Source organism: Alosa alosa, chromosome 19 (assembly GCF_017589495.1).
Source record: "Alosa alosa isolate M-15738 ecotype Scorff River chromosome 19, AALO_Geno_1.1, whole genome shotgun sequence".
Classification (NCBI taxonomy): Eukaryota; Metazoa; Chordata; class Actinopteri; order Clupeiformes; family Clupeidae; genus Alosa; species Alosa alosa.
In genome coordinates, this window is record NC_063207.1 from 14,019,622 (window position 1) to 14,030,650 (window position 11,029).

Below are 11,029 nucleotides of genomic sequence, written 5' to 3' on the forward strand. Positions count from 1 at the left end.
GTGCCATTTCTGGTGGATGTTTGTACTCCACATGATGGCGATCTAAAGCAATTACACTGATGTGTGCTGGCACATGGGCTAAAAATTAGATTGCAATGAAGAGCTCCTCTTCTGTGGTCTAACCTCACTCTCTGTACTCAGCTGTAGTCGGCACTTGACCTGGACACGCACAAATTGTACACAAGTATTAAGAGTTCCATAGGCATCTAGATAAGCCAACCAGGGGCACTCATGGGAGGTGTGATAGTCTCCGGAGCGCTCAGGAGGCATTTAGGAACATATCTCATGGAAGCCGACATGCTGGGAACTCATCAACACTTTTCGGGATGTACAGCATAACCTCACGGAAGTGGCCACTGATGTGTCTTCACACGTTTTCAGTGGCATGCCACAGTGAAGTGGTAAAAAGTAACAACTTCACATTTCACAAGGAGAGGTCCGCTGTAGCATCAGCCAATGTTTGCTCTAGATAAGGCATTTATAAATGATTAATCGCCGATTACTTGCTACATATGGTGGTTTTACAAATGGTTTGTCATGGAAACTTGTGAAAAAGAGTGGTACAATATACAGTTCACTTATCGACTCAACACAGTTTCCTTAAGTATTACTTTATCACTGAATGGAGTGTTGAGAATTACTGCTGGGTTTTTGAGCTAAGGATTTACAGCGTAAAGTTGGCATGGTAGTGTCAATTTTAGTGAAATAAATTGAAACTCTCAAAAACCTTTATTTCAAATACTGCTGTGCTCTGACCGAGTAGTCAAAGTCCAATCCCAATCAAAGTACAATTCATTCCATTAACAGCATCAGTTAATATTCGCATAATTTCAATAATATTCAATTATCTTACAAATTCTCACAAGGAATGTAGTAGAGATCAAATCTGCATAAAATAATTCACAATATAAAAAACGCTTGTATTGAATTGCAAAAACCAAAGATTTAATTATGTTAATACGCCAAAAAAGGCAATCATATGAAGATCACATTGACTTTGATTGCATGCATTCTAAAGGAAATGCAAAAAAGTTGAATTAACATCAAATGTCAAAATAAATTAAAAATTGGGTGTAAAGGCATGGCTAGTGCCATGTGAAAACATCACAACAGAAATCCATATTGTATATTGCATTTTGTTTTTTACAATTTCCTTATTTTTTTCAAACATTAAATAAATCAACATTGAGGTTTATTTTTATAAGACCACATTGAACATTTTACACTTCCTTACACACGGACCACTCTTGTCTGATACCAGGTGCGTTTTTTGGGGGAGAGGACCATGAATGATTTAGTCTGTGTGCATTTGAGCTGAGGGTCAATTTCCACCGGAGAGGTGTGTAGTGCTTTAACATGCAAGACTGGCGACCCATATGCGTACTCTACGGGAAGCATCTGAACCAGAAACATCAGCAGCACACTTTTGTTTTGCCAACACCTTGCATCTAATGAAACACTTTACTTGTAAACTGTTCTGACGGCACGACGGTGTGAATGCTACTTGTGATTTTACTTTCAAATTTCAGGCTGACTCCCTTCTGCTGAAGGGTCATTAGAGAATGAAGAAAATGTGTGACGTCTCCATGGTGACGTCTTTAGACTGGCGCAGAGGCACTTGCTAGAGAGCTCTCCAAAGCAGTGGTGCTGGAGCGCCCTCTCCAAAGCAGTGGTGCTGGAGCGCCCTCTTGTGAGGAGAAATCCCAAAAACAAATACTTACAAATAAAATAAAAAATAAAAACAAAAGGCACTGTTTGTGAATGTGTTTGCTGAATATCTGTGTGTTTTTATCAAAGTGTTCAGTAAGGTAGGATGGAAAGAAGGTAGGATGATTCAGTCAAAATCTGAAATTCAGCTTTTTACTGTAGCTTTGGTTTACTGTACACATGCGCCCATGTGCACCCATGTGTACAGTATGTTGCCGTGTAAATATATGTTTCGAAATAGTCCGAGTCTGATAGCTTTGGTTTGCAGTGTGTGTGTGTGTGTGTGTGTGTATGTTTCACGTGCGAGTTGGCATATCTGTGTGAGGAGATGGCGTGGTCTGAACAGTCAGACACGAGGACTCCTTAAAGCAGGAGCGTCTGCCTTTAGACCACATACTTGTTCTTGGTAGTGGAGCCACTTTTAGTGGCCGTGTCAGTGTGGGACTGGAAGCCAATGGTCATCTTCTGAGGCAGTCCTAATCTCTCCTTATACACTCTCCTATTAGCCAAACAACAGGGGAGGAAGTAGAGTATGAGTTTGCATGCATTGTTCTACACACTTATCTAACTGTAATGTAATTTAACGGCTGGTAATATCTATAGTGAAGATCATGTAAGGGATAATGTATTGTCTGCCGGTCATTATCGGAAAATAAGTCCCGACAGGCCGAACAGGACCCCGACACAAAGCGGAGGGACTTATTTTCCGATAATGACCAGCGGACAATACATTATCCTGCTTATTATACGGCTAATTGCCAAAACAAGTAAAGAAATTTCACACAATGGGTCTTTCAAAATTATTTTATTACCGTTTTGTGGCTTCCGCTAAGAAAACAAATAGTTTGCCACACAAATAGAACTTGAAAGTTTCAGGTTTTGTGTGGCAACGTATTACTTGCCGAATTTCACTTTCAAGATAAGCGAACCAACTACTCGCAGAATGATATAAATTATGTGAATCTGAAGCACAAAACCTGTTGCCATTTACAGTGGTCATTATATATTTTGTAGCGGTCATGTTACAGATTTAACAGACCTCCGAATGTTAAGATGGCCCATTCATGTGAATAAAACTTTCTGCAGCACTCTGAAAAGCCGTATAATAAGTCTGAATATGAGCATGCATGTATGAGTTTACTGAATTGTATTTTCTATTTTCTGGATTGCTGCATTGTATGCATATATGCTTGCGCATATTTGTGTCTTACCCTATATGGGTAATAGCATCTCTGTTTTCAAAGTCTGTCGTCCAGACGGCTATTTTGTCTCCTTTAGTTCGGATATTGACCACAGCACCACAAACCTCATCACTGTAGTCATCAAAGGCCTCTCCGATCAGGCATAGCAGCTGACGGTGCACAGCAACAGACAGAGAGGGAATCACAACATTAACCTACCATTCTTACAGTCTTCATTTTGTCGGTGACCTTGTATAATGAACTCTTATTTTCATTAGAATCAGTACTACATTCTACTTTTGACCTTGAAGAACAGGTCACAGGAACAGGCACAACTCTGATGTGAGGTCCACAGATGCACGCCGGTCCGTCCGGCATTATGTTTTTGTTTATTGTCAATTATTTGTTAATTAATATGTCTGTTTATGTGTTGATGTCTGCGTGTGGAGCGCTTTGGGTTGCACTTTGGGGGGAATTCTCCCATTCGCGTGTAAGCTTTTTTTTAACGCACCTCAGTTACACACTTCTGTGTTACAAGTATTCTCCCATTTCCGCTTCTGTCACACCCACAGCGCATAAGTTTGAAATCAAGGCGGCCTTATGAAAAAGGAGTGATTTATTTAAAACTGATCCACCTGATCCACTGATCCACCACCTCGTTAATTTAGGTTGATATGAAAACATGGAACGTGGACTTTCTCATTTCTGAATGTCATTTAAATCCAGAAAGAACACAAAAAGTCTTTGATTTTGAAAACGTAAGCAAAACTGAATAGCGAAGGCCTACAGAAAATGCCTAACAAAAAATTGCCTAACAAAAAATTGACTTCACGAAATTACACTTTTGCTTTGAGGTTTGTTAATAAAGAGTCAAGACGTGCTTGAGGTGTCCATAATTTAAAAACTCACTGCTGAGAAAGAAAGTTTCAATGGCAGCTGCTTCTTATTATATCAATTTATCTATGCTAACGAAGCTGTAGACTGACACCTGCAGTTTCGAAATACAGTAGCGAGACTGGGATAACAATACCAGCCTCTATTACAAATGAACCATGAGACAGGCGAATATAAACAAACGCTGCTCGACAATAGTGCAAATGTATGGATGATTTCGGTCAAATTGGAAAGAAATGAACAGATTCGAACGAAGTAAGCTCTGGGATGATGACTTCACGTCAAGTTAAAACTGAAGATGCACAGGCGGTAAGCGCCAATATCCAAAGTGGGTGATTATAACGAGGTTTTCACTATTTAACAACGTAGCCTCATGGATAAGGCAATGTCGGGAAATATGCCACTGTGTGACACTGTAATGGGGGAAAACATGAAGCTGTATCAGCATATCAAGCACCACATGTGTGATACTGTATGTTAATTTGTAACGTTCTGTGTAACATACATGTATTTAGAACTAGGCCTACTGCCGACATCGAGCAATATGCAGTTTCACCTTGTAGTGGCGCTTGACCTTCATACAGCCCACCTGTAGCATAGCTGGAAAGGTGCTTAAGCCATGGCAGAATGCGCGCAAGAGTTGTATACATAAGAAATGCCCAGATTTTGGGGTTGCTCCTCCCAAAAACTTCTATAGCGTGTAAATGACAGATTTAAGCGAAGGGGAGAATACGCACAGAGTGAAATGCATGTAGTTATGCTTTTTTTTTTAACTTAGGCACCATTTCTCACCCTTACGTATGGGAGAATTCCCCCCTTTGTCATACAAAAATGTGCTACTTAAATAAATGTGACTTGACCTCACCGTCTCAAGCCAGAAACGGTCTAACTCGACCCGTCTGTGTTGCTTGTTGAGAGTGAGAAGCCAGCGGCCGCCCTTTTTGTTCCTGGCATCCTCCCACATGGGCTCAATGCCATCCTGCAAGGTGAAGAGTTACACACTGCATTTAAGCCACAAAGCCACAGCGACAACAGAAGAAAGCATGCAAGCTTAATAGGGAAGCAAAGATGTGACCACTAGCTGGGTCATGGCAACAATACAGCCACAGCAATGCCATCAGTACCTGGAAACAGTGACCTTTAAGTTTTGGGCACTGAATTGCATTGTCAGTGCTTATTAGACTACTCTGCAGTTCAATTTTAGCAATGTGATAATATTTTTAATACTTAAAATATTTCTAAACTGGCCGTCTATGGCGTCACAAAATGCTTATGGTTTTTATTGACTTTGGACATTTTGAAAAGCAGCCTAAGTGGTCTAATAACTCATCAATCTGGTTAAGTATATCAGGGATTACAAGAATGATATTGTTATTAACTGACACACTGACAAAGGCCACAAGGCCGAAACGTTTGTTACTTGTTACCCCTGTTGCTACGTTACTACGGAGTGTTACCAATCTTTGATTTTCTATTAATTGACACCCACCTTGAACAGGCTGTAGTCACAGCCTGACATCAGATTGCTTGACAGCTGAATATGATTGTACAATCTAAAATGACATAAGGAAATGGTTAATGCAGAGAGCATGAAATAAATAAAAAAAACTGCATAGAAAAGCATTCTAAATAAAAAAAAGTGTTTATTCATGTATTATTTGTTATAGTACAATCTTACAAAGGATTTTAAGTTTAAAGTCTTACGCCCAAAAGTCTTCCACTGTGTCAAATTTTGAGATGAGCCGTAGGTTGGCTTGCCAAGTTTTGCTCTTGTCATTTTTGAAGAACCAAAGAGACCATCTATGGAGGCAGACCAGCAACATTAGTCATCCGATGCCCACTGATTCATTTGGAATACTCCACAGGACAACTGGACGGATTCTGGACACAATTTATTATAATTGCCCGTTCTTCCATAACATACTTCAGGTGCTTCAACTTCTGGCCAATGCCATGATTAGCCCACCTTCCCAGAATATACGATTAGCAAGAGCTATATGATTAGCAATAGATGGCTGCTTCATCATAAAAATCATGATAATAAATCATGAAAATAAATAGTGATCAATTTTTTTATTCAAAAGGGTACATATCTATCAAAATGAACATTTGAAGCACAATATCTATTTGAATAGGCAATCTAGTGTATTGCTGCAAAGGCAATAATATTAATAGATGTACTATATAAAAATAATGAGTTTGTCAACAGAGAAAAGTGGGGAGGCAGTCATGTTATATTGGGTCATTGGAGGAAATTCCAATTGTTTCTGCTACTAGCTCCCACATGTACTAATGTAGGCTATGATAAAGTGCTTACTTGTTCTGTAGAGGGTGTTTGATATAGCCTTCAGGATTTACAACCTCAAGACTTGTCTCCTCCGAAATTTCCTCTGAATTTTTGGAAGGGGATTGACTAAGTTCCTGTAAATGAGGAAATAACTCGTGATATTGATAGTACACAATATGCAATTAGGAGACCACTTTGGATTTCCCGCCGATTATGACTTTATAAATGTGTAGTTTGACATACCTTTGTAATTCATGAAGGATGCAAAAAACCGAATAATTTTATTGTAATATTATCTTCTTTATTATGCAGGGCCCTTATGCTCTGCGGCCTGCGTGCCGTTTATGGAATTTCCAGCTGGGACTGCAAAGTAATTTGCTAGGCCAACGGGGTAAAGCTGGTCATCAAGAGGAATTGGGATATCAAGTCATAATTCAGATGGTAGACGTTAATAAGGCAAAAATGACACGCTACCTTTAATGTTTTATACCGCGTCAGGTTTTTGTGGTAATAAAGAAACTCAATTTCAACTTCATTGCATATGGGGGAGTGGGAGCGGATTGTAGTTGGTGGGGGCTTGACGTTGACGATTTGGAACCATGCAGTTTCGAACTTACAAACTTGCCGACCACCAAAAAGAAGTGTGACGAGTTGTCATGATCTAACGTTAGCTGACAAGGCGCTGTAGGTCGACAGCTGTTAACAGTCTCAACACCTGTGCAAGTCACTTTATGTACTTTCAGATAGGAGGCAAGAAAGCCACATAGGGTAAGTTAGCCGAGTATCGCTAGGCTAATATTAACTTCAACGTTCTCCGTTTATCGTAAATTTGGCTAGCGTGGTGACGACCCCAAGTTCTGGGTGGCAAAGACTGGGTATATCTAACGTTATTAAGAAAGAGTATGGTTCTAAATGCCAAACACGCACATTAGGCCTAGCTTCTACATCTGCCGTAGAGTTTATGAAAACTAGTAAGCTAACGTTAATTTCGGAGACTCACAAGCATGTTAAGTCCACTCCCAACTTATCAGGTCAGAGGCAGACAGAGACCAATTTCAGCCCACTTTAAGGGCTACGATAAACAACAGAACGATGAGAAATATCTACGTCTCTCTAATATGCAATTCAACTCGACTTGAATTTTAAGTTGCCTAAATGCAGTTTTTATGACCACTTTCATAGTTTCTCGGGAATAGCTGTTGTTACTCACCGGCTCCGCAGTCGCCATCTTATGTGACTGATTCATAGGCCGCGTATGGAACGTACATGCCCATTGGATTGGGCTACCAGCAGGACGGACATAGATATTCGTAACTAGATTGGTCAGCAGTGAACTTTCAATGGACTTTGCATGTCTGTATACACTTCTATTGCAGTAGCACTACCGGTCAGTATTCTGCCAGGAGTACATTCACGAACTGAAACGTCATTGTAAAGTTTTGTTACAATGTGGTCGTGAACCCCATCAGCTTCTTTGTTGAGATTAAAATAAAAGCGCCTATGATTATGAACCTTGGAAGATATAGGTCATGCATACTATATATATTTTATATATTTTATATATATATATATATATATATATATATATATATATATAAAAAACATATCCACGCCTTTCCCAGCAAGTCGGTGAACACATCACCAGCCCAAATGCAAGCTTTGGGAGGAGCCTAGGTGGCAGGAGAGTCACCAACGTGCTGGCCCGGAAGACTCCAAACATTTCCTCCCATTGCCGTAGCGTTGGGTACTTTCAACCTCTCGCAGAGGAGAACTTTAATGCAATAATATTGCAACAATTTGGTTTAAAATGTCGACCGAAACGTCCACTGTAAATGATGTCCCAGAACTTCATCGTCGTCTCGCAGAGTTAGATCGGAGGTATGGGTACCTCTACCCTGCTAACATGAATTCTCACAGGCTAACGGAACAGGTATGTCAGGTCGGATTGGCTCTTCAGCATTAACCAGCTGTGATTTTGATTAATGAATATATTGACTTTAATCTAGAACACGACGGTGAAATATATGTCGTTGTAGTGTCTTTGAATACGAATAATGTTAGTTCACCAAGACGTGATTTTTGCAGTTCAACGCATGTGGATAATGAAGACTATATCTCGACCAGTAAAAACGGTAAACATGCAAAAACAACTGCCGTTGTACAGCATTAACAACCTCTAACAACTTCCGGGATCATTCAAAGGGCTTAGTCAAAACATCATTTACACGCATGGTTAATACACTATTGCGTGTATGTATCTGTAGAATAACGTTACGATAAATGGACGTAAGCTAGAATGATACCCCTCAGAAAGAAACGAGCCCGAAGCATAACAGATATGCTATTGATCTTAGTAGCCAGTTCTAAGTGATATCCTTGATGCGCCTTGTTTATAATTATAATTTTTGTAGTTGACGCTGTTACTGTTTTGAATCGCTGTGTGCGGGGACTGGAAATGTAACTTAATTCCTTCCAGAGAAGCCCGTGTTCAGCCTCTGTATTTATGGCAACGAACAGAGCAGAATGCTGGTGGCACTCACTCGCATAGCAAAGATAAGCAGCTCGTCCCTCAGGTTTTCCTGGCCTAATCAGTCCTAGGGCAATGACACGTGCGTCTTATTTTGGCTCTAGAGACTCATGGAGACTGTCATAGAGACTGCCATGTAGTTTGTTTAATATATTATTGCCAAGAGTTTATATTAAATAATTCAACAAGTTTTGGTTTGTTGTTGGTGGAAGGCCTAAGAATATTCGCCGGTGTAACATTCCGATAAAATATGTTGCCTTGATATGTGCAGTAATTGGAATGGGTGAGGGAACTTTACTATGCCAACCTAATGCATGTTCTCTTCACTCTTTCCATATGGGGACTAGCGGGTCAGGCCGCGACCCCGTGCCGCGCCCAGACCCCAGGCTGAAAGTGCGCCTGTTGTTCCAGAACCAGCGGCAACGGAAGTTGACGATTGTGAGCGCTTGGGTACGTTCTTCGGTGAGCTGAACAAGTGCCTGCGACAGATAGGATTCACGCAGCTGTACTTCGGGGAGAAGATCGTGGAGCCAGTGGTGTACCTGCTCTTTTGGGCATTGATCTGGTTTCTGGGCATCCAGGCGCTGGGCTTGGTCGGAACCCTGTGCATTGTCATCATCTACATGCAGAAGTAGCCTAATAATCTACAGTCACCCACAAGTCAGACTGGGCAAAACGTGAAGGAAATGTATACGTTTGCAGTGTGCCTCCCTCACTGTGTGTGCGTGTGTGAGTGAGTGAGACCTATGAAGAGTGAGAGAGCGTACAAGAGGCACATGCCTACATATCAAATTGTATACCCAATAGCTAGTAAGATACAAAATAGAGGTAATGCTTTCTAACGGGTTTTTCTACCTTGAGTTTTTTTTTTTTTTTAAACGTGCAGTCATTTGTGTACTATCTGAAATACATTCAGGGAGAAGCTCCTTTACATGGGTGCATGTGTAGTAAACGGTGGAGGAGCGTTATGCATATTTATGACTAGCATGAATGTTTATGCAGTACATTGCACTTAATGTTCAAAAACAAGCAAATCATATTGAAACACGAATGCTGTCACCATGAGCTTTAATGTTGCTTGCTTCGTCCCCCAAATCATTCCTGCAGTCTTCCTGCATTCCTGCAGTGTCACCAACAGGGGGTGATGTTTCCCCGGTTCTGCATATAGTAGGTTAACATGGGAAACACAAGCTGCAAGTGGTTCTTACCCGCGTCGGTCGTTCATTAACATTATTTACTTGAATGCATGCTTTCCCTTGAATGAGCACTGCATGGGAATATGAATGGGTTGTTGGATGTAATACTGTGAGCTCCCAGATGCCTTTTCCAGTTTTCTTTTTTTTTTTGGTGGAGGATTTAACTTATTGCAGGATACTACACTGTGTACACTATCCAGGTCATTGGAGACCTGTCTAAATACTGTAATAACAGTGTATAATGTTAAATAAGTGTTAAATGTTAAGACATACTGGATATGATGTGTAAACTTAATATATCCTTTATCACTGGAATGAAGTTTTGATCACATACCGTAATTTCCCAAATATTAGCCGCGGTTTATACATTGATTTTGCAAAATTTCTTAAGCTATGAGGTGAATACACAGGGCAGTTAATATGGTATTAATGTATTTTTTTACTTGTATAAAACACTGTCCTGCGGCTAATAAAAAGGAAATTGCTGTAGGTATAGGGAGTGATTAACTGTTCTTAGTTGTTTTTTTTTTTTATTCAACAAAAAAAATTATTGGGATTGTGCCAGGATCAATTTAAGTCTAACTGCAAGCTGCTTTCTGTTTACTAACACTCTTTGGGTTGAACGATGATACATTAATTAAGCACAGACATTGTGGTACAAGTGAGGCTAGGAAATAATGATTTCTTGTGTAGCATTGGTGCCACATGTTACATCTTCACCTGTAACATTTGTAAAATCAGGTGTGGGAATACAAGGACTTGAGAATGGTTGAGTCTTGCCCACCATAGGCCATGCTTTGTGCCATATTGTCACAAGGAATTCCTAATCATTTATTTTTTTATTTTTTAAATGTTAACATATCGATTGAAATGGCAGTTTTAAACAAAGAAAACATGTTATGCATATTTGCAATACAAAGGATGTTGAATGCACTTTTTAATTATCGTAATAAACATAAATACCTTTTCTTAAAGTCTGCTTTATTTACCTCTTCAGTATAATTACAGTGCATGAAAATGCACTGTACTGTTCTTCCTAGGCAACTTATTATTCCGCTTACCACTTTTTCCGTACGCAAATTCTCTTCAACAGTTTAACTTAGAAACTTTGTTCAGACTTTGTAATGTAGGTCTTCAAACAGACCAGGTTGCTATGTCTTTTCAACTTTGAAACTTTTATACTTTTAAACTATTAAAGAAAAACTTTTTAAAAATCCCCATAGACTTAACATTGCCG

The 11,029-nt window shown here is 39.8% G+C and overlaps 2 protein-coding genes across 3 annotated transcripts; one reads left to right on the forward strand and one right to left on the reverse strand.

Annotated features, from left to right (window-relative positions):
- Positions 1 to 710: 710 nt before the first annotated feature.
- On the reverse strand, positions 711 to 7,426 carry eif4eb (eukaryotic translation initiation factor 4eb). The gene is made up of 7 exons (XM_048228578.1): positions 7,280 to 7,426; positions 6,100 to 6,203; positions 5,487 to 5,582; positions 5,272 to 5,335; positions 4,648 to 4,761; positions 2,919 to 3,058; positions 711 to 2,206 (listed from the first exon to the last, which is right to left on the reverse strand). The coding sequence occupies exons 1-7, from the start codon at positions 7,313 to 7,315 to the stop codon at positions 2,092 to 2,094; spliced, it is 669 nt and encodes a 222-aa protein (XP_048084535.1). The 5' UTR covers positions 7,316 to 7,426; the 3' UTR covers positions 711 to 2,091.
- Positions 7,427 to 7,735: 309 nt separating this feature from the next.
- fam241a (family with sequence similarity 241 member A) lies at positions 7,736 to 10,760 on the forward strand. Of its 2 annotated transcripts, none has more exons than XM_048227766.1 (2): positions 7,736 to 7,999; positions 8,944 to 10,760. In XM_048227766.1, exons 1-2 carry the CDS (start codon positions 7,877 to 7,879, stop codon positions 9,229 to 9,231), a joined length of 411 nt encoding a protein of 136 aa, XP_048083723.1. In that variant the 5' UTR covers positions 7,736 to 7,876; the 3' UTR covers positions 9,232 to 10,760. The 2 variants fall into 2 exon arrangements, with proteins under 2 accessions (XP_048083723.1, XP_048083724.1); XM_048227767.1 differs by lacking the exon at positions 7,736 to 7,999 and adding an exon at positions 8,006 to 8,201.
- The last annotated feature ends 269 nt before the right edge of the window (positions 10,761 to 11,029 follow it).